The sequence below is a fragment of the Megalobrama amblycephala genome, linkage group LG13, assembly GCF_018812025.1.
Source record: "Megalobrama amblycephala isolate DHTTF-2021 linkage group LG13, ASM1881202v1, whole genome shotgun sequence".
NCBI lineage: Eukaryota > Metazoa > Chordata > Actinopteri > Cypriniformes > Xenocyprididae > Megalobrama > Megalobrama amblycephala.
The window spans coordinates 20,696,764-20,721,620 of NC_063056.1; the positions used below are offsets into that span (position 1 = coordinate 20,696,764).

The 24,857-nt window shown below is 36.8% G+C and overlaps 1 protein-coding gene across 1 annotated transcript in view; it reads left to right on the forward strand.

Annotated features, from left to right (window-relative positions):
- The window catches only part of eif3ea (eukaryotic translation initiation factor 3, subunit E, a), a 50,736-nt gene that overhangs the window by 17,272 nt on the left and 8,607 nt on the right, over positions 1 to 24,857 (forward strand). The window contains exons 6-10 of the mRNA XM_048152092.1: positions 8,075 to 8,200; positions 9,249 to 9,373; positions 15,311 to 15,437; positions 17,481 to 17,582; positions 24,478 to 24,587. Of these exons, the coding sequence (XP_048008049.1) occupies positions 8,075 to 8,200; positions 9,249 to 9,373; positions 15,311 to 15,437; positions 17,481 to 17,582; positions 24,478 to 24,587 (590 nt within the window). The remainder of the gene's footprint in view (positions 1 to 8,074; positions 8,201 to 9,248; positions 9,374 to 15,310; positions 15,438 to 17,480; positions 17,583 to 24,477; positions 24,588 to 24,857) is intronic.

Here is a 24,857-nt window from a genome sequence, read left to right on the forward strand (position 1 = left end):
ATGAAGCAGCACAACTGTTTTCAACATTGATAATAATCAGAAATGTTTATTGAGCATCAAATCAAATTGTAATGATTTCTGAAGGATCATGTGACACTGAAGACTGGAGTAATGATCACAGGAATAAATTACATTTTATAAAATATAAACTTTTTTTTTTATTTGTAAGAATATTTCACAATGTTGCCGTTTTTACTGTATTTTTGATCAAATAAATGCAGCCCTGGTGAGCAGAAGGGACTTATTTTAAAATCAATAATTGTTTCCAAACATTTTGCAGGTACTTTAATAATAACAATTCTATTAAGACATTTAATATATGTATTAACGTACATTTTATATATATATATATATATATATATATATATATATATATATATATATATATATATATATATATATAATGTGTGTGTGTTTCCATCGCAGGTTTGGTCTTAAATTTCATGTAAGGTGGTATTAAAAAGGTCTTAAAAAGTCTTAAATTTAACTTGTTCATATCTGCAGATACCCTGCTTAATGTTATGAAGTGACGAGAATACTTTTTGTGCGCCAAAAAACAAAAATAACGACTTTATTCAACAATATCTAGTGATGGGCGATTTTAAAACATTGCTTCATGAAGCTTTAAAGCTTTACGAATCTTTTGAATAAGTGGTTCAAAACATGTCTCAAACTGCCAAAGTCATGTGAACCATTGAAAGTTCGAAACACTTATGAAATAACGAAGCCTCGTTTACTGAAATCACATTGTTTTGGTACTCCAAACCACTGATTCGAAACAAAAGATTCGTAAAACTCTCTTTACAAAATTTTTTTTCAGCGATGAACCCCTTAGGATAAGATTGTCACTTGCTGATTAGTTGTCACCTGATCATACATGTCTGATATGGACTACATTTTAAAAGGTTAAGTGAACAACCTCACCAGCAAAAAAAATATATATATTCCGGCATAGAATTGGAATTAGATGTTTTGTCTTGCGGTGTGAAACTAGCCTAGAGCGTACACAAACACTCACATCTTCCTCTAAGTTCCCTTTACTTCTTTACCTTTTTTTAAATGTTGTTGTCTGGATAAAGATCCAGGCAGTGATACACCGAGGACCTTGGATTAAATAATTTTCACCAGTGGAATACTTTTGGAATCAGATAATACCAAAGTAGGTTTGTGGGGGAAGATAATTGCAGTTCACTGAGAGTACTGGCAGTATCCATGTTACACGTGCGTACTTCTTATTTCCTCTGTAAACAAAGGGCTCATTGCTGGGGCTCTGGTGTTTGTGGCTTCTCTCCCACTGCCTGTAGAAATGAGTGAAAGATGAACTTATGGGGAAAAGCGGCCGGACGCTCAGAGCCCAGCGCAGTGCTGTCTAGCAAGTGGGGCGGGGGGCAAATGACGGCTGGGAACGAACAAATTGACCCGCTCCTTTCTCCCTGGCCGCAGAGTGTGGAGGTAGTCCAGTGTCTTAAAGAGAGGTGCCCATTGTCAATGCTGCCCTGGGCCAAGAGTGTTGCGAGAGGCTCCATGCCTGGCTAAGTTATCAGACTCCCTTGCCGGCGAGTGTTTCTCACGTAACCACATAGCCTGCCTTCTCACATGGAATGCACTCCTGTTTCTTCAGACCAGCTCTCACGTATGATTCACTCAGCCTACATTGCTGTAAAAAAGGCCAGACATTTGCCAAGCCAGGCTGTGTCGCTTTGGCAACAAGTGACCGAAAAGAAACCCTTTATTTGATTTTAAATAATCTTGGTTTTAGCATTTCAGAGGTGTGATGAAGACTGTGTTGTTTAGATTTGCAACATGTTTCCCATTTGTGAATGATTTGCAGCGTCAGTCACGCTGTTTGTTTGTTTGTTGTGTCCCTGTGGTTTTCGTGGGAGCCGAGGGAAGGAACGGCCGACAAGCCTTGAATTACACCCTTCAGTTTTTGTCACCCTTTTTTTGCATATTCATTAGTTATAGATGCTTCAAGGACATACTTGAGAATTCTGTCATAATTTTTTCACCATCATGTCATTCCAAAGACGTATGACTTTCTTTTTTTGTTTCTGCGGAAAACACAGAACACTTTTTTTGTTTTTGTTTTGAAGAATGTTTTTGCCCATACTTTAGAAGTCAATGGGGTCCAAAACAGCACAGGACCTAATAGACTTTCAAAATATGTATGCTCACTAAGGCTGCATTTATTTGATCAAATACACAGTAAAAACGGTAATATTGTGAAATATAAATTAAAAATAAATATATTTTTAAATATATATAAAAAAAAATTGTATATTAATAATTTTAAAATGAAATTTATTCCTGTGATGCAAAAACTGATTTTTCAGAAGCCATTACTCCAGTCTTCAGTGTCACATGATCCTCCAGAAATCATTCTAATTGACCCTTTTCACATTTCCGGGATTCTCAGAAGCGGAAGTCGTCATAGTCATAATTCTATAGCGGTGAATGAGAGATTACATTAAATATATTTTTTGTGTTTCCATTTCCTCAAATAGCAAAAGAAAAACTCCACAATAGTGTTTTCAAAACTTTCAAAAAGAGGAAAAAAATAGAGAGAGATTGATAACGGCAGTCAGAAGAGAGAAAGATGTCGTTTTACTGTCACTCCCATAGCTGCTGTATTAGAAACACCCTCACAGCAGCGTTAACTAGTTTTTTGTAATTTGATGCAAAGGTGATGTAATACAAAGTATAGTGTTACAAATATAAATATATATACGTTTTAAAAAAATAAAATGAAATGTATAAAAAACTTTGCAGGATTTACGATATTGATGACCATCAAAACGCGTCATCACAATCTGTGAAAAGAGTCTATATCCTGATTTGATGCTCAAGAAACTTTTCTTATTATCAGTATTGAAAACATCTGCTTAAAATTTTCTACAGGATTCTTTTGATGAATAAAAATAACAGCATTTATTTGAAATAAAATAGAAATCTTTTGTAACCATTGTATGTATATTTTTACTGTCACTTTTGATCTTTTTTTTTTTTTTTTTTTTTTTTTTTTTTAGAAAAAAGAATTTATTTCCACAAACCAAACAAACAAACAAACAAACCAAACAATCAAACAAACAAAAACATTGAATGGGAGTGTTTCTTTTGCGTTCCACAGAAGAAATTCATACAGGTTTGGAACAAAATGAGGTTGAGTAAATGACAGAATTTTTATTTTTGTGCAAACTTTTCCTTGTTTAAGTGTGCAAAGAGCTTTGTAAACATGTATGTTAGGTTTTCCTCAAGGTTTTTTTTAGGATGAGATGAAATACAATAGAGCTTACTCATCCTAGGAAAACCACATCATTGATATTGAGAACACATCAAGCGTTTTGAGTAGATTACACTGTTCACACAGCAACTAGCCTTGTTTATGCTGTCACTGCTCAATCTAAATAAAAGGAAATGGCTTCCAGAAATTCTCTCCCTGTGCATGTTTTGAAGCTTTTAATCCTTTCATTTCAAATTTAAGATAATTGTCAGATAAAATAATTTATAACTAGCTTAAAACTAGCTTTATAACTACCTGTAAAAATGGTTTTAATGGAGCTTTCTCACTGAATACCTACCCCTTTTTCTTTTCTTATTTACTATTTATCCACCCCTGTTCAAGCTGGACCTCCCATCTCCTTGGATGGCTCCTAGCATGGGAGATGTCAGGCTCTAGAACTCCTCTAGCGTGGGAAACACAGCCATTTAACGAAGGAAGCCAGGCTTGCAAAATCCAGACCCGAGGTCCTGTTACAGTGAGGGCCCGGTGCGAAAAGAGCAACTTATTCATATCATCTGTTAATGCAGGGATTGGATGTTGAGAATAAAGATTGAGTGTCCCGTCGGATCCCCAGCACAGTAAATTTATTGTTGCTGGTCAGTCAGTGAAAATGTGCCCATTTCGGGAGGCAATGGAAACTCAAGGTAACTTGTGGAAAAACCCAGGTATTGAAACTATTCTTGCATGGCCAGTGCTGAAAGCCAGTCAGTGTGCAGAAAGCTGCCATAATGACATGGAGCGTCGCCAAATGTAGCAGGCAGGGACTTCCAGGAAAAAAAAAAAAAGAAAAAAAAACAAACACTTTTAGAAATGAAACGTTGACCTTTATATTGGCAGCAGGGATGGCGTTTTTCCCTGGTTGTCCCTCCGAGCTGATCTCTCAGAGTTTTTGGGCTTTGACTGTTGTTTAGACACATCTAACTTGGGAATTTTGATGAAAGTGCTCCACTGTTGCAAGCAGATGGGTAATTGCTTCTGTACTCTATTGATTTTAAAACTGTTCCATACTACTGTTTCACTATGCAAATATTACAGAAGTAGATTTTATCCTTCCATATTTCTACAGAGTATTTATTTTAGGGCTGAATTAAAAATAAAGATTTTTCAATTAATTGATTCTTATTTTGATAAATCGATATTGATTCTTAAATCCCAAGAATTCATTTTCTAGTCCATTCTGTTTTCAGTTGATGCCTCCCATCCAATAAATTGCAGTAAGCTTTGTCCATTGTTACTTTTGCTCATGAACCGATCACCTCTCCCTCTTTATTATTAGTTAAAGCACAAATTAAACATGAATGAACATCAGAAGGTATGTTGAAAGATACAATACAACTTAACGAAATCCGCATCATGTCTCATGTAATTGCTCAATCACATGTTTCAACCGCGGAAAGACATCAGTAAAACAGCCTGTAAACAATGTCACACAACTTTACATTTACCTCAGAAAAGCCATTCAAAACTTGTTAGTCAGCTAGAAAAAATAACTCTAGAGAGGAGCGTTTTGCTAAATATATTGCCAGTATATTTGCATATTCATCGTGTTTTTATTTAACCTGTTCTTCAATATTTAATGCGTCATGTTTTTATGACAGCCAAATGTGTATATTTCAAAAATGAGAAGAAACAGTTTATCATAAAAATATTGTTGTGTTGTTTTTTATTATAATTGCTTATTTGTAATTTAATTAATAAAAAGTAGCCAATACAAATCAGTTAATTCTAACTTTTATTATTATAGTAATGGACCAACTGGGCTTGAAAGGTTTCAAACCTAAAATGAATTTAGTTTTTAATTTTTTATAATTAAGACACCATTTTAAATGGCTTTCTTAGTCTCTTCATTTGTTTGGACAGTTGCACCACCTAACATTTTGGGGGTTTAAGATAACAAAACATAAAATAATATGTATTATTTAAATGTACTAAAAATTAATTTAAACTAAATAGGTTTTATAGAATAAAGTGATATGTCATGAATTTATCTTTTTTTTTTTTTTGAAATGATGCACTTGGACCCCCAAATATTTCATGTATTTTATCTTTTTTTTTTATTTTATCGTATACCCTTTAGGGATGAGCATTTCAAGCAAAAATAATATTTGAAGATCGCTGGGAAGTATTCGATTATTATTCGAAAACCGCACCCCTCCCCCGCATGCACGCACGCATGCACACACAAACGGAGAGAGAGGGGGAGATACCATTCACGCTTTCAATCTGTATGATATTGATAAACTGTTTAATTCATTGGGGAATATTCTGTCTTACCTCAAGCCATATTATGATTGTAATGTGCTGAAACACATTAATATAAGTGAAAGTAAAATCCACACGACCATTCATAACGGTGCGAAGCAGAGCGAGCATTTTCAATTAATTCCTACGTTGAGCTCCCATAGGAATAAACTGTAAACGCTCGCTCTCCGCCAGTGGACACGCACCATGAATGACCGAGGGGATTTTACTTTCAAATTAGCGCCAATTCGGGAGCGGAGACAAGTGATGATACCGGTGTTGCCGGTGTTCAGGAACAACTATCAGGTGTTCAGGCTTGCCGACTATCGCAGCAAGCCTACCTCAAGCCATATTGAGTTTAGGCTGCCTAAACGCGTTATAACATTGCGAACATCCTGAATGGCGGCACTTGTGTCGTGTGAACATTGATTTTAACGTATCTGTTATATGCCATGCTAGTCTGTGTTCTACTGTTGTCAAGAGTTGATTGACAGCTTTTTAGGTGCGTTATTGACAGCGCACGCCACCCTCTGGTTACATGAACGTGTCCCCATTGAAAACATGAGACGACAATTGCACAACCTATTCGATATTCTATAATTAAATCAACTAATCAAATATTTGAAAATCGTGACACATCCCTAATACCCTTGTAGTTTCCTGATTCTATGATGCTCTGCAGACAGCATCCTATTTATGCTTTGCCTTTTGGAATATGAAGGATTTGTCACACAATATCCAATGTTTCTCCCCATCTATATTTAATGGTTGATCTACGTGAGGAGTGGTATTTCCATCCAATCAGATTTTAGTGTATGCAGGGCTCTTTTTAATATTCAGACCAGGTCATTTTCGTGCACGCTGAATCAGTCTAATCACTCCATTTCCCATGAGCCTTTGGCTATAGCTCATCCCCCTTGTTTTCATGAAACGCACGGAGATACTTCAGCAACTCGCTAATCTGCAACACATTATCTCCTCCCTTTTGTTTGTTTTTGTTTTTAGTCATAATTTAAAACAGCTTATGTTCCTTTGAGGCTGATTGTCTCTGTAGAGATGCACCATGTTAAATCTTGTTCATATTTCCATGCAAGAAGCTGGGCATGTATCTTTCAGGGGTTTCATAACTTGATTCCGCAGGATGTTTTTCTTTTGTGCCAAATGTTCAGGAGATTATCACAATTACTAGTTAATCAAGTTATCTAAACATTATTTTCAAGGGCCTGTTTCTGTTTAACAAGACTTATGTTTTTGGCTTCTGCAGATTTTAGTCGACGTAGACGTGACATAGAACCTTAAGACATTGCAGTCTTTTGAATGTGTTGTCTGTGTAAATGTAAATTAAATAATACATTTGATTATTATTTGTCCAGCAAAAACCTACTCAAATGGTTTTCATTTACTTTGCAACCACACAACTATCCATCCTCACCCAGTGTTTGTGTTTAGTTTGGTCTTTGATTTGATTAGTTGAGTTTCTTTACCTAATGTCTGGACCTCATTCTCTCACTCCTCCACGAAGAGACATTTTGATTGGTGTCCTGCCACTCCAGTCCTGTCCAAATCTTGGGGGTGATCAAAGCTCGCAGACATGTGTTAGGGCCAGTAACAGAGGCTCTAGCGGTAGCAACACACATCATTAAAGAGCCTCACCGAAGGCAAAGGCAATGCACTAAGGTCATCACAAGTTCACATGAACTTGGGGGAGCTTTTGTTCCCCATTTGTGCTTGATGATGCTCCACACCGGATATCAGAAAGAATTACTATATTAATAGTAACCTATATTGAAGGACTTTGATTTACATTTTTAGATCCTGAATAAAAAAATAAAAAAACAGCTCCAGTTCGTGTTTTGGTGATTTTAAGCCACTTTCATCTTTTGACGTGACCCTTCTTTCCCTCAAGATAGCACTTGACCCCAGGCTAGTTAAAGAGCACTTGTTTAACTTGCGTAATTATTTCCCAGCAATATCACAGACAAGTTGGCCTTTAACCTTTGGCCCTTGTCTGAGGACCTCTTTGACTCAACCACCTCAAAAACACTCTTTCTTGAATAAAAAAAAATATATATATATATTTTACATTAATCAATATAAATAATCAGTTAAATTTTTGTTAGTTTTATTAGGTCATTCCTAACATTACAAAACAGAAAAAATATATATTTTTTTTTACCTCAGATGTTGTTAATAACGAGTTTGTAGTGACTTTATCACAGAAATACTGCAAATGAAGTTTTATAAAAAGCTAAATAGTCTTTCAGGATACATTTCTTTTTCCCTTACAAGCCCGATTCCCGAAGATGACATAATTTAATCTGTTTATCCACTGTAAATAAATAAAGAAGTTAGTCCATCGAGCAGCGTTGCCGAGAGAAGCTTAACTTTTAGCTGTGGGAAATGGCAGATGTCAGAAATACAGTATTTAGAAAGTGGAAAAGGACCGAGACTGCCAGCCTACCAGTGTAATTTTATTGGAATTGAGTTGATTTCATTGTCTACTTTTGTTTACAGTGGTTCAATGTATTTTTCTATGTTTGTGTGTTTGTGCAGGTCCCCGCCACAGACAGAAATGCACTGAACTCTCTTTGGGGCAAGCTGGCCTCTGAGATCCTGATGCAGAACTGGGAAGCTGCCATGGAGGACCTCACCCGTCTGAGAGAGACTATCGATAACAATGTAATGCCCCGCCACTCAGAATTCAATACCACACTCGGATTCCCTTACATAGGCCATAATATTGACCGCCTTGTGTTTGAGCATAGCACCGCCGCTGTTGCCTCCCCTCCTCTGCTCCATCTCCTCGATTCCTTCTCACCGCAACTCACAAGTCAAGCAAAACCTTAATTGCTGTGTTATGTCGGCACAGCTTGATTTTTAATTGGAGGAATTGAGCTGGGAAAGAAGGGTTTGGCTTTGGGAGAAGTATGAGTAAATAAAAAAATTCAAGTCTTTGGACATTGTAAATTTCTATTCTGAACTTTGATTTGAACTGAGTCTGGAAGGCAGCGGAAGCCAAGTGTTGGTTTTTCAGAGTCAGAAGTTCATCTTGTTATGATCAAGTCACGATCAAGACAAGTCAGCCTTTAAAGGGATAGTTCACCCAAAAATGAACATTTTATCATTACTTCCTGAGTTATTCACTATATTCTTTTAGTGGAAATTAGTTTTTCAACAAGGACACATTAAACTGATCAAAAGTTACAGTGAAGACACTTACAATGTTATAAAATAATTCTATTTCGAATAATTTCTTTTGAACTTTCTATATATTTAGAATCCTGAAAAATAAATGTATCGTGTTTCCACAAAAATATTAAGCGACGCAACTGTTTTCGACATTGACGATAATAATAATAAATGTTTCTTAAGCACCAAATCTGCATATTAGAATGTTTTCTGAAGGGTCATGTGACACTGAAGACTGGAGTAATGATGCTAAAAATTTCAGCTTTACCCTCATTGGAACAAATTACATTTTAAAAAGATTAAAATAGAAAACTGTTATTTTTAATTATAGTAATACTTCACAATATTACTGTCTTTACTGTATTTTTTATCAAATACAATCAAATAATCAAATCTCCTTTTGTTGTCCATGGAAAAAGAAAGTCATGCAGGTTTGTAATGACATGATGCTTAGTAATATTGTAATTTGGGGATGAACTATCCCTTTTACAATGATTTTTAACATCTTTTCTCCTCCATTTTTGTTATATCTCTACAGACCGTAAGTTCTCCTCTCCAGTCTCTCCAGCAAAGGACTTGGCTGATCCACTGGTCACTCTTTGTGTTCTTCAACCACCCCAAAGGGAGAGACAACATCATCGAGCTTTTCCTCTACCAGCCACAGTAAGCACCTTCTGCAGCTGCTCGTTTTCCATCTGGGATTTGGTTTTGCTTTGGTTTTGCTTTGGTTTGACTCTAATAAAAATGGATGAGGTAGGATTAGAACACGGGTCCAGGTTGGAAAGCCCACCGCAGTCCGCAAACGAAACTGCTGATGCTGGGCTCACCAGCCAGCCGCTTACAGACCCACGACCCCAGTGGTCAGTGCGAAAATGAGTCTGGCAGCACGGATGAATGCTGACAATGGCAAATGGGCTGCTTAACTCACGGGTTCAATGTTTTAAGCTTCTTAAAGCAATGTTGTTGATCCTGAACAAACAAGTTGATCTTTATGTAATCATTTAATCATTTAAAAAAAAAAATGTTTCCAGACGGGAAAAAATATAACTTAATGAATCACCCCTGACTCTCATTCCCAATCAGGTCTGAATGTTCCATGAGGAAAAAGTGGTAGTTTGTAGTCACAAACCCAAAATATAAAATACACACACACCCCCATTTACTTCTCACAAGTACGCATACTAGAAGGGTAATCTTGGGTCTTAACACATGGCAACAGGGTTCAGTCTTGTTGTGTGCACTTGTGTAAAAAGAAGCTTCAAGGGTCTACTAGCTTTTTTTAAGTGGGTTTACACCTGGTGCCTAAGGTAGGAAACTTAATCTACTAAATAATTCTACATTCCATCTATTTTAAGGCCACACTTTCCCCCTAATGCTCTGTTGTGGAGCCTAATGCCTATACACTATTCAAAGACAAAATGGACTTCTGCCTGTAAGATGTTGTTTTCCACCAGAATAGATGATTAAGGATGAACAGACCATAAATTAGTCATTAGAACCTGACCATAGTGGGTGAAAAGACAGATTGAGGTGGCTTATTGCTCTGTCGGTAGCTGGAAAACCACGTTTAGGTTTGGCTTTTTCTTTGGTCATGACCGCTGTGTGCTGTTTTTTTAGGGCCAATGACCTGTGGCTGTGAAACTGGAGTGAATGTTTGACCTGCCTTTGAGACAATCGGCTGGCTTAACAGCAGCCCTTTGGACGTAGGTGCTCATTATACAAGAACATTCATTATGCTTCGTTAAAACCGGTCCAAAAAGGTACTTCTAAATTGCGGTTGGGCTCGTCAGATCAGAGGTCTTTCAATGCTGGCAGCCGCCTTTTCACTTTTCGTTTTTTGTGTTGTTCTCTCACCTCTTCTGCCTTCAGCTTTTATTTGCAGAGCCGTGGCCACGAAGAGCAATCAGACCCCATAAATCTGAATCGGAGTGTAATTTACTGCATTAGATACACTGTGTTTTATGTACCACAACAGTATTGCATTCTTGGAGGGTAGATACATTGATTGTCATGTTTTAGTTGGAAAACTGCATCACGGTCTGTATTTGACCCTGTGAAAAGACCTTTTGTTTTCTGTTCTTCTCCTTTTTGTTATTCTTGAAGTTTTGTTGACAATTAGGCTGACATCAGCCTGTGGCGTTCAGGTTCAATTCTTAGTTGTTTGGCTGTTGTTCAGGACAGGGTATGATCCAGTGCTCTCAGTCTGAAGATTGTACATGATGTAGTCGTGCCGTCGAACAGACGGCCAAAACAAAAACAGAAACCGAAATTTTTTTACTGCAGGAAAAATGATACCAAAGATAGGCTATCATATAATACGTTCCAACTAACTCCAAGGGCAGTTCGAGAAAGAATATTGTCACAAGATGACCTATGATGTAGGTGCAAACAGGAAAGCTAATACCGCAGAAACACTATCCCGGGCAGCGCAGAGTGGATTCAGAGTTTCACTTGATTTACCTCTAATTCCCCTCCTCCCTTCAGATGCATCATGAAATTGGAACTGCACCACTGTTCCTTCCTTTGCTTCATTTTCTACCTTTTATTTCTACCTTACCCAAATTAGAGCTGCAACAGAGACTCCATTAGTGAAGCCACTTTAAAGTAGTAAAAAATGCATTTCTTGTTTATTGTGCATTTCTTGTTTAAAAGTGACTGTGAAGACATTATCCAGCTTATTCCTGCGCTCCATGACGCTTTGCATGAATTATGGGTTCCACTTTTGTTAATTTGTAAACAATCAGTGAAAGACTCGCTCTATGAATACTAAAAAAAAAAAAAAAAAAAAAAAAAAAAAAAAAAAAAACACAGCAATAACGGAATGGTTAAATATCACTTTAGTAATATATATCTGCATTATGTAACATACATTGCCTTAATCAAAAATGTTCGTTAACTTTAGCACAGTGATGCTGTTTCAAAGTGATTTCCATCATTTTGACAGATAGTTAATTGTATTTACCTGTGAAACAAACCTGGAAAGAGACGTGAGGATTTGAGGAGAAAAACAAGAGATTTTTTGTGCATTTCAGTGAATTAATGGGATATATCATAAATTAAATGGGGAGGACAGACCACAAATGTGCAGTATATGTTGTCCTTTTTCATACTATTACAGCAGAATGCAAAGGGGGAAAAGAAAATAATCATGAGGAAAAGAATACTGCGACTGAAAAGAGCTCTTGCCATACCAAGCGTTACGTTATTCTCATGATGTCTGAAAAATAAAACATGAAGGAAAATTGACAGCTCATTCAGTCAAACTGACAGATGAGATTTATTTGTAGGGCAACCTTATGATTTGAAATTAGTTTGTCTTTTTGAATGCAAGTTCCCCAAACCGGACGTGCCACCCATAATTCAAAATGCAAGTAGGCTCGTCAGGAATAAAATGGATAAAACATTTCTATGTTTGCTGTTCTATTGAACATTCATCATTCATCACTAAAATCATAAATTCTTGCTGACCCTAAACGTTTTTACATATTTTAATTTAACACTTTTACATTGTTGAACAGTTTTGTGACTAAATTAACTAAAATGTTTTAAAAGCATTTACATTTTTTTTATGTATACAGTGGTGTGAAAAAGTGTTTGCCCCTTTCCTGATTTTTTTTTTCTTTTTTTTTTCTTTTTGCATGTTTGTCAAATTTTAATGTTTCAGATCATCAAACAAATTTAAATATTAATAAAAGATAACAAAGTAAACACAGGATGCCGTTTTTAAATGAAGGTTTTTATTATGAAGGGAAAACAAAATCCAAACCCACATCACCCAATGTGAAAAAGTGCTTGCCCCCCCTGTTAAAACATAACATAACTCTGGTTTATCACACCTGAGTTCAGTTTCTCTAGCCACACCCAGGCCTGATTACTGCCACACCTGTTCACAATCAAGAAATCACTTAAGTAGGGCCTGCCTGACAAAGTGAAGAAGACCAAAAGATCCTCAAAAGCTACACATCATGTTGAGATCCAAAGAAATTCAGGAACAAATGAGAAAGAAAGTAATTGAGATCAGTCTGGAAAAGGTTATAAAGCCATTTCTGAAGCTTTGGGACTCCAGCGAACCACAGTGAGAGCCATTATCCACAAATGACGAAAACATGGAACAGTGGTGAACCTTCCCAGGAGTGTCCGGCCGACCAAAATTACCCCAAGAGCGCAGCGACGACTCATCCAAGAGGTCACAAAAGACCCCACAACAACATCCAAAGAACTGCAGGCCTCACTTACCTCAGTTAAGGTCAGTGTTCATGACTCCACCATAAGAAAGAGACTGGGCAAAAATGGCCTGCATGGCAGAGTTCCAAGACGAAAACCGCTGCTGAGCAAAAAGAACATTAAGGCTCGTCTCAGTTTTGCCAGAAAACATCTTGATGATCTCCAAGACTTTTGGGAAAAAGTCTTTGGACTGATGAGACAAAAGTTGAACTTTTTGGAAGGTGTGTGTCCCATTACGTCTGACGTAAAAGTAACACAGCATTTCAGAAAAAGAACATCATACCAATAGTAAAATATGGCGGTGGTGGTGTGATGGTCTGGGGCTGTTTTGCTGCTTCAGGACCGGAAAGACTTGCTGTGATAAATGGAACCATGAATTCTGCTGTCTACCAAAAAATCCTGAAGGACAATCTCTGGCCATCTGTTCGTGACCTCAAGCTGAAGCGAACTTGGATTCTGCAGCTGGACAATCATTCAAAACACACCAGCAAGTCCACCTCTGAATGGCTGAAGAAAAACAAAATGAAGACTTTGGAGTGGCCTAGTCAAAGTCCTGACCTCAATCCTATTGAGATGCTGTGGCATGACCTTAAAAAGGCGGTTCATGCTCGAAAACCATCCAATGTAAGATGATTGGGCCAAAATTCCTCCACAGCGTTGTAACCGACTCATTGCAAGTTATCGCAAACGCTTGATTGCAGTTGTTGCTGCTAAGGGTGGCCCAACCAGTTATTGGGTGTAGGGGGCAAGCACTTTTTCACACAGGGCCATGTGGGTTTGGATTTTGTTTTTCCTTCATAATAAAAACCTTCATTTAAAAACTGCATGTTATGTTTACTTGTGTTATCTTTGATTCATATTTAAATTTGTTTGATCTGAAACATTAAAGTGTGACAAACATGCAAACAAATAAAAAATCAGGATGGGGGCAAATACTTACTCTCACCACTGTATATTTGTTTTATTTTTACATGAAATAGAATAGAATAATTGTCTCTTTTATCATTTATTGTCAATAACCAATTATCTTAGTGGTATGACCCAGAATTTTAATAATGGTGCATTTTTGGTTATTTAAACTGCTCTACAACAGGAAAGTAGAGAGAGAGAACGGGAGCATTACATGACCCAGACCAGACTTGAACCCAGGTCAACAACGCAATCAAAGCCTCAATCCATTATCAAAGTAGTTTTTAGTTGCAGCCCTATCCTAAATCCCTACATCCCTGAGGAGAAAGTGACGCACTCATATTCAACTACTACTTCCTGTTTTGCCCTTTTCCTTGCAAAGTCATTTAGCAACCGATTAAGCCATATCATGGCTTTGGTCGTAGCTGTCGGGCTCCGTTAGATAATGCATTTTTTTTTTCTGTGCGAAGCCCAGATATGGCATCATGACTCATGTGAGCGGTCTGGCCATCGGAGCCTCCCTGGGAGAGCGAGTAGGTGTAAGTTAATCAGGAACACAGCATGAAGTGTTGTGGTTTGCCATGAAGTCAGACAACTACAAAGGGAGGAGAGACCGAAGGCTGCGCCAACTGGGATCACACGCCGCCGAAGCCCGCTGCTGTTTTTAGCTCCAACATCACAAGTGCCACAGGCCCCCATGTCCCTTTAATTGTTTCGGCTAATTAAACCATCCGGCAGCCCTTCTCCTTTTCCTCCATGTGACATGTGTTTCTCCGTGCTGATCCGTAAGGGAGCTTTAGGGCCTGGCCAAGGCAGAGCAGCTCCACTTCCTCCTTGAAATTTAATTTGGTCCTCGTATGAGGGATTGGGGGGAGGGGGGGTCAAAGATGTTCGTACAGATACCGCAGGCGCGGAGGCCGTCCTCCAAATTGTCTCGAAATGTTAAGTGCACTTTAACAGGAGCTCTTAGCCCTATGACAAGGCATCTGTTGTATGTTTTTTTTTTTTTTGTCCATATAAGAAAGCTCTTGCACGTCTCTAGTCGGTAGAGAGGAAACTTTGTCTTGGGTTGTAATAGTAGTGCTATGTAGCTTTCATTCTCGGTGAAGCCCACAGCTAGTTGACCTGTGGCTGAAAAACAAATCCCTGGTGGATAGTGTTTCACTGCTTTGCAGGCCTGTAGCTGGTGATCCGTGTCTAGAAAGGGGCTTTTCCTTTTCCCTTCCCTCCACAGTGGGACCAATGAACAGAGGTGCTTTCAACATGGTCTGACTCTTGTTCTTCTGTTTAACGAGAATCTGCAAGTTCACTGTATGAGAATAGTGAAACTGATAGTTCATCGTTCTTATAGAACATTTTTGCTGTGAAAACAGTGTCCAACCTCGACAAATTACATCATGTGACTGTTTCACTGTAGAGATTATAGCTGTCCTTCAAGCGTGTGACTGTTGTTGTTTTTGTTTGCAGGTACCTAAATGCTATTCAGACCATGTGCCCACACATACTGCGCTATCTGACCACAGCTGTCATCACCAACAAGGACGTCCGCAAGCGTAGGCAGGTGCTAAAGGATCTGGTGAAAGTCATCCAGCAGGTATCTGACAGGACTTTGGTTTTTCATGTATGTCCTGGTTTGCTATGTCATTGTCAATTTATATTATTTTATTGTATTATTTATTATTGAAAAATATTCATAAAAATATTAATGGTATTAAATTAATTTGATTTACATTTTTAAATCAACTGACTTCCCTAGTATAAACATTTTAAATATATAAATATATATTTGATATATTTAATGAGTATTGTAATATTTATACATGCATGTATAATATATTAATGTTTAATTTGATCATTGCAGTGATGTGCCATAAAAACAATCAAATTAAACATTATAAATGTATATATAAATATTAAAATATATATTATAATTATTGTTTAACATTGAATTCAAATGTTTATACTAGGGCTGTCAGTTGAATTATGTAATTAAATAAATGTAGTCAATATTTGCTGAGAAATATATTATTATATTATATTAAATGATATTATATTATATTATTATTTTTATTAATTTATGAACACATTAAATGGAATTGTCTCATATGTGCCTAGGTTAGAGAAAAAAAAAAAACTTTTTCATTTGTATGATACTTTGTGTGTATCCTCAGGTTTATTATAAATTCTTAATTAAATTAAATTAAAGCCTTTTTTCCTTTTAATTCTGTGTGAGCAATCCTATTTGTCAGGTGGTGCTCTATTGATAACCGTTTCATACTCTGTTGGTCTTCCCTCAATCATCCACACTGGCCTTGCAAGTACTGAAAGATGTTTTCAATAAGAGGTTACCCATCACCAGTTAAAAAATGCTTTCTTTCTCTTTGAAATAAAATGTATTTTTATTTGAATTTAATACATCTAGAACATTGCAGGGAATCTTATACCTCGCTGCGTCAGTGGAAATGAATGAATGAACGAGTGGTGTATATTGGCCTGAAAATAAAAGCTCTGTTTATCTATGTGCCTCCTCAGGCCATGCGAGTCTTGAACCCATTAGATTTGATGAATGGTGCTGGACAGTCTGATTGTAGTGTTCTGATGTCTGTGTCCAACAACAGTAGCTTCTTCAGAGATCAATGGCACTGAAATCCAAATAAGTGCATCCCGCAGCCTTTGCGTAATCACTTAAACATGTGTCCTGAGGTGCTCACCATACTCCCTGCACAAGTTTCTCCTCTCATGGTTACTCAAGCATCTATGGTATTTAGATCCAGGGAAGACCCAAAGACTATCACGTATCCAAATGGGACTCATCCCATCAGGTCCTCTGCTAAAGGGATTGTACTGTACTAAGTCTTTCAGCTCATGGCTGTTTATAGACATGGCACATTAAGCAGAGGTTGTGCTCATTATTATATACAACCAGGCAGGGATAGTTCAATCTGCTCACCCTTATATTGTCTGAAACCAGTAAGATTTTCTTTCTACTATGGAACAAAAAAAGAAGATACTTTGAAGAATGTAAAGGCCATTGATTTCCATAAACAGCAAAAGTGAATGGTTCGGACTAGCTGTGTTTCACCAAGTTGCAAATTTTTACATTGATTTTAACATTTTTATTAGTTATATTATACTAATTAATTATATTTTATTATTATTTTAGCCACGCTTTAGCGTTTCCATCCAGCATTTTAATGTGATATCCCAAAATCTGCATTAAAATGGTTAAAAAAAACCAGGCTGTGGTTAAAAAACCAGGCTGCTGTCAAGGACAGAAAAAGTGCCATAAAAGTATATGACTTGTGCACTGTTTTCAAGTCTTCTCAAGGGCAGTTTTACTATTGAAAATCATTCTCATTAAATCATCCATATATGTGACTGTAGTCAGCTTGTGCCAATTAAGAAAATAGATGCAACAGTTTGGCGACAACCATGTTTGTAACCACAAGATGAAAGCAGCAGGAATTTTGTGCTCGAGCAGCTGATTTTGTACAAGTTGTGCTTGTAATGTAAAACTTTATTTGTTAATAAAACAAACAAATTCATAATTAAAAACACCCCAGTTTAAGAACCAATGGTGGAAGTTTTTTTTGTGAAGAACTATTTTGCATTCATTTATCTTTTGTTCTCTTTATAGGAGTCATATACCTACAAAGATCCAATCACAGAGTTTGTGGAGTGTCTCTATGTGAACTTTGACTTTGATAGTGCTCAGAAGAAGCTGCGAGAGTGTGAGGCGGTAAGTTCCAGCTGTCATTTCCTGTTACCTTTTTATTAGCTTGTTTCTTTGTGTGTCCTTAAAAGCACGGCACGCTCTCCTCTTTATAGGGACTTTCGCAGATTGATTGTATCTTCTGCCATGTTCCTGTTTTTCCAAAAGCATAAAATTCATAACATAAGATTCATAACAGGTTCCATTAGTGAAAGCGTTTGAAGAGACTATCCTTCTTGTAAGATGTTGAGCTCATCCTTCACTTCTTGTCTGGCCACAAAAAGCCTTTAACTTAGTAATTTACGCAGATGATGTCTCAATTTCCCTCATGATGAGTTGTGATGACATCACACTAAGTCTCCGACCTGTGATTTGTCAGAAGCGTCCTCTGAACTTTACCATAACTGTTGATAGTCATTAGCGATGCTGTGTCATTTTTCTGCAGTCACAAACAGCCTACCCTTCTGTTTTGGGCCCTGAAAGGGGTCTTAAAGCTCAGCCGGTCTCTGCGAGCCGCAGTGTCATGGGCAGCTGTGGTAGTGGGCCCCTGAGAGAGCCTCTGACTCACCATTTGTCATGTTTTTATGATAGCCGGTAATTGTCAGATCAGTGGGATGGTTAACAAGAAGTGCTTTTGGTGTGCAGAGGCGGACACACGCACTGGAAAGAGCTTTCTGTGGTACAGACAAGCCAGTGATCTGTATTTTTGTTCCTGTTTATAAATGGCCTTCCATAATGGTCACTTCATCAGTTTTCACCCTTGCCCTGCTGTGTCATTCTTTCTGTTTTTACAGTTAAACTACTGACTTCCAGTGCCAGCACAGCACCGAACTAAACAAAAACACAACAGAATAGAGCAAAAAGCTCTGTTTGAAAGGAATAGCTCACCTCAAAAATGAAAATTGTAATTGTAAATCATTCTAAATCTTTGTGAAGACGGTTGCTCTTTTCCATGCAGTTTTTATTGAAAAGAGACTGAAGCTTTTAAGCTTCAAAAAAAATATCCAGGGCACAATAAAAGTGGTGCATGCCACTTGTGAACTGTATTCCAAGCCTGTTGAAGTCATACGGTAGTTTCATGTGAGGACCAAAATTAAATTTGTCTATTCACATCTTCTCCTGCAGTGAGCTGTTGGAGTCAGTGATTTGAAATCAAGAATAAGATCAGAATCATTTTTAGACAAATTCATTGAAAAGATCTGATTCAAAAGAACGATTTGTTCATGAATCATTTACACCTGGTCACTTCATGCGTTTTTACTGATCGGATGGCAATTTTACACTTGGCCACATAAGTGTGTAAATACGATCTTCAGTTCTCACGCTATATGCAAATTTAGTTCACGTCAACAAAAAAAAACAAAAAAAAAGCTACAGATACTGGCTGCATTTTATTTATCATCGGCTAATTTCAAGATCAAAGACTGCAATTGAAAAAATCATCGGCATCAGCGCTGGTGCGATCATTTAGTCTCATTACTTTTAATGATGATTGTGTTTTAAGCATCTGGAACTTAATTTCAGTTTCATTTGAAGCAGTTTGAGTGTTGGCTTGCTGAAGAAATACTGAGCTGCTCATCTGCGGCGATGTGTGTTGCAGTAGCGCAGTTATACCTGGTTATAACGTTATATAGCCTATAACACGCTTACACGTTTATTCTTTTAAATTTACATATGTGGTTTCAACGGCCAGATGCATTTACAGTTGACCCTTTGCAAAGTCCCACCCCCCTTTGTTACTTTGTTCGACAAGCCATGGCGCTCTGTGAAAAATACATCGCGGAGAAAAGAGGACACTGACAATGCGCTGACAGACAAGACAGAGCAGGCTACTTTTGGTATGAAACAAAGTTTCGCTTTAAAAATTCAAACATTACCGTTTTGTGGCTTTTGACAGATCGCTGTAGCGTCTCAGTTCAAGCGACACCAATCATCTCTTCCAACTATAGTAATAAACATGAATTAACATTAGAAGGTATGTTGTTAACTGCAGAAAGACATCAATACACAATTTTTTAAATTCAAGTCCACCAACTTTAATTTATTTACTCTCCCATCTGGTTTGTTTCTGGGACAAAATGGCAGATTCAGCGTCATGATTGGTCAGATTGCTTGTCAATTCACCGGCGAAGGGTGAATTGTCCAGTTTTGTCTGGAATGCATCCCAGACCACCTCCTGAAGTGGTTTGAGTGATTTAAATCAGTCTCGAAAGCGTTTCGGAGGGCATTTACACCTGGTCTTTTCACGATTGGATAGATATCTGATCAGAGTAAACGCATGAAGTGACAAGGTGCTATTTTTCTTATGAATTCAGATTACAAGAAGGGTGGATATATTGCATATTGTAGTTGTATAATGATTTAAATTGTTTGTCGTATGGCTTCAAAAGTCTTTGAATATGGTGTATGAGTCATAAGGACCACTTTTATGGTGCTTTTACATTTTTGTTTTAATCTTGAAAGCTTTAATCCACTCACCATCTTCAAAATGTATCCTTTTGGGTTCTATGTAAATGAAAAAAGGCCAGATTTGGAACAAAGTTAAGGTGAATAAGTGACTTTTTTCATTTTAGAAGATTTTAGAGCTGCTGGAACAACATATGGAATTCTGAATGTATATTTTAATCACGCTTTGGCTTTAGTAAAGTGCAAATGACACTTGCATCTATGCGATTACAGACATTGTTGGCAGATTTGTTTGCCATCCTGACCCTGGAAAACATTACATTTCAACCAAAATGCATTTGGTAAGCTTCCCCACAAACGTGCCAAATCTTAAATGGCAAAAAGTATTATAAGAAAGTCTCAGTGTGATAAAAGCCAGAAATCGCCTTCAGGCGCATTCTTGGTTGCAGTAAACGCATTACATTACATTACAAAGATTCATCCCAAGCATAATTAGCTTGAGTGCCTTTAGCCTAGTGTGCACTTATGTCGAAGCTCATTCCCATTCTCTAAATTATTATGAATTCAGAGACCAGTCGTACTGCCCATCGTCTACAATTGTCCAAAATAAAACAATTCAGTTTTGTTTAGTAACAATCACCTCGTATGTTAAATAGCAGGCTTTTTATAGGAGAATGAAATAAACCCAACTTAAGGTTGAAATGGGAACCTTCCTAAAACGCTGACATGATTTATAAACATTTACTCTTGTGCGAGTGCCCATTTGATCTGGCCAGCTGTTTTTCATTCTAGACGTTTATCGTCAAGAAGCATAGAGTCCTAAATCACCAGAAGTCAAGTTTTTTTGGGGGGTCTGTGCTGGTCCAAATGATCGAGTCATTTGGGTGATCTCTATTACACTTTGCATGCTTGGAGTCCCGGCTTTGTAAGGCTAGCAGTAATTAGCACACCTGCATCTGTGAGATCTCGTGAGAGCCCTCCGGCTACTGGACCTCCAGAACCATGGCATATTCTACAACAAGAGTTCAGCCCAGACACTGCGTAAATGGCCACTAATTAGTCCTGACCCTGATTATGAAAGCCTAAGGCATTATTGAGATCACAAGCTGCACAAAAAAAAAGTTCAACTATGTGGCATGTGAGCATAACTAGCTAGGCTCAGATGTATGTCCGCTCTAAATGCTCACAAATTCAGTCTGATTGAGTGGTGACTTACAAAATCAGAGTTGCTCGTCTACAACAGCCCCAGGCTTTTCCTGTTAGATTGCCGAAGCCTTGCTAGTCATTGGACTACATGCTCTCAACCGCCTTTACTCATACAAAAACAAACATCCCCTCATCTTTAAACAAGTTCATTACAGTAACTATTTGGTTAAGTGATTGCAAAAGAAAAAAACAAGTTACTTTTCTCTAATAGGGATACTTTTTTTTTTTTTTTTATTAATAAAGAAAATATTATTGAGAGGAGATGCTAGAGGTCCAAAATTGTTCTCTCTCCCTCAGGAATATGCATATTTGTCTGTTGAATGCTGCTAACTTTTCACCATTTTAAATAAAAATAATGTAATTTACAAAATTCATGCAGATCCAGTAAGGGTCATTATGTTATTTTCAATTAAAATATTTTTTTAATTTAATTATTTTAATATATTTTTAATAATTTTATTCTTGTGATGGCAAACCTGAATTTTCAGCAGCCATTACTCCAGTCTTCAGTGTCACACAAATGAAATTATTTGGTTCTCAACATTTCCTATTATTATCATTGTATATAAACTGTAGATCTTCTTTATTTTATTTTATTTTATTTTATTTATTTTTTTTTTTGTGGAAACCGTGGTGCATTTTTTTAGGATTCTTTGATTAAATAGAATGTTTAAAGGGAAAGCATTTATTTGAAACAGAAATATTTTGTAACATTATTCAAGTGTTTACTGTAACTTTTGATTTAATCTAATGCTGGATAAAAGTATTTATTTTTAATAAATCATGCTGACCCCAAACTTGATGTCTAAAATAATAACCCAAATACAGTACTGTTGTTTACAAGCAATTCCTTAACATATAATCGGCACCCATGGCTCCAGAGGTTCTGCAGGCCTGTGATTCAGTCCAACTGGACACGGTCCTGGATCTGTAGAGACTGACCGCATAAGTGTTCTGGGATTTTCTTCAAGCTGTGGATCATCACATTGCTTACTTTGCATTGTGATTACCTTATCTTGCTTATCCAGTCAGCTTTTGTCATTTTTCCCTCTTCAGTTGATCCATCTCAGCGGAGAGGGGCCATTTGCACAATGGTTTGGGCTCATAATGTCTATGCTATGCATAAAACGTAGACACAACCTTATATAGCCCTGTTTTCAGTCTTTTGAAGACTGGAAAAAAAAAAAAAAAAAAAAAAAAAACCAAAAGCTGCACTTTTAGATTCCAGTAAGTTAAGATCAAATTTACTTTTTTGTACTGCTACAAAGTTGTCGTAGCCGCCTTCTCTCCCCCTCTTACTAAAAAAAACCTCTACAGTAATTATAGCACTTAAGCGAATCATTATCAGCTTAAGATAAGACAATGTCAATGATGAAATGTGTGTTGGTTGATAGGGCCATGGCCATGTAGTTGGGATTTTTTCAAGCAGAACAACAGAGATAGTAGCTCTCATAGCCTAAGCAAACAAAGCGGGGGCTGTGAGCGCAGACGTGCACACGAAGACGCGGGACTGCATGTGAACCGTGCAGAGACAGCGGGGGCTCGCACATTTCTTCTGCTGAGTGGAATTCACCGCACTATTTGCGTTTTGACTGCAAGGTAAAGCACACCAGGTCTCTGTAGGACTTGGAGGTTAGTATGCGGTGATCAGAGCTCAGCTGCTCTGCGCGTCTAAGATTGATAGTAGACTGTAGTTGAGATGTTTGAAAGCAGTGGCACTGTAAATTGGTTCCACCACGCAGCCCGGTGGACCCTGCGGCAATGGGCAAGACAAACGGCGATAAGTCACAGCCATTGCGGTGGATTCGGTGGCTGGCTCTGTTCCTGCCCTGTTTCATGTGGGGACTGTGGAATTCCAAGATCTGCGGTTAGTTTAGAGTGCAGAGAATGACCCCAGATTTTTCTTTTTTTGTGCTTCCAGATAATGGTTTTCTCCTGAGGATAGTATTAAACACCGTTTTATATGTGTTAACTATAGGCCTCCCTATCAAATGATGGAATTACGAATTGCTGAATTCTTAAAGCAAGAATTAATTTCCATAATTTGATGTAATTCTGTTTTATTAATACTTTTGGCATTTTTCCCATATCGTTATTCCCCAACCAGGTGCTATTACAGAGACCTCAGATGAAGTGGAACTGTTTTTATTTCAGTTCTGAGTTTATATAAACTTCCTGTTCTGTTCATTGTCCAGGTTAGCCACAGAGTTTTCCGTGTTCCAGTAAACTTTTGGACTGAACACTGCTCCTAAAACAATGAGTGCATTTACATATGTTTATGAATAGGTTAACACAAGAACCTTTACATGAAATAAACAGTTTTTCCCAGTTTTGATGTCAAAATGTAGACGGGTGTTTACAAATAATAAAATATTTGTGTGTGTGTATGTGTGTATGTGTGTATGTGTATGTGTGTGTGTGTGTGTGTGTGTGTGTGTGTGTGTGTGTGTGTATATATATATATATATATATATATATATATATATATATATATATATATATATATATATATATGTATATATATGTATATGTATATATATATATATATATATATATATATATATATATATATATATATATATATATATATATATGTATATATATATATATATATATATATATATATATATATATATATATATATATATATATATATATATATATATATATATATGTATATGTATATGTATGTGTGTATATATATGTGTGTATATATATATATATATATGTATATAATATGTGTGTGTATATATATATATATGTATATAATACCAACATGGATTTTATTTTTGAAATATTAATAATTTTATTCAAGGATGCATTAAACTGATGAAAATTTTAAACTTTTACTTACATTAACAAAAATTATTTAAATTAAATGCTGTTCTTTTCAAGTTTATTATCATTAAACAATACTGAAAATAATTTATAACAACATTGATGATAAGAAGAAATTATTTTTGAGCGTCAATTCAGTGTATTAGAATTATTTATGAAGGATCTTGTGACACTGAAGACTGGAGAAGTGGCTGATTTAAATTTTAAATTTCAATTTTAGTTGACATTACTACTGTTTTCACTATTTTAATTAAATGCAGCCTTGGATAAGAGATTCTTTCAGAAATGTAGTGTATGAAAAGAAATATTTCAGGGGTTCATGCAAAGGAATCATCATATTTGGTGGGTCTGTGGTATCAAAAACCCCTGGTTTAAGGCATTTTCTTGACCTTGCATGTTTTAGCACAACCAGTGAAAGATTGTGCATGAAAATGCATTCAGTGTCTAATGTAACCATTTAAATCTTTTGAAGGTGCTGGTGAATGATTTCTTTCTTGTGGCGTGCCTTGAGGATTTCATCGAAAATGCTCGTCTGTTCATCTTCGAGACCTTCTGCCGAATTCACCAATGCATCAGTATAAAGTAAGTATTTTTTATTTCAATGTAGTACAAAATAACTGCTGGATCATGTAACAAAACATTGAAATACCATTTAAAGTGGACAAATTGATGGATAAATTGTTGTCAGGAATGATCAAAAAGAAAAAAAAAAGGTAGCAGGTCTGAAAATGTGTCCACAATGTGGGAAAGCTTCCTGTTTCCTCTCTTCCATTCCCACTTCACTCTCTGATAAGTTTTTATTACCCAGTGTGCTGGAGGAAGCATGTCCAGAGACCGGCTGCCAGCACCTCA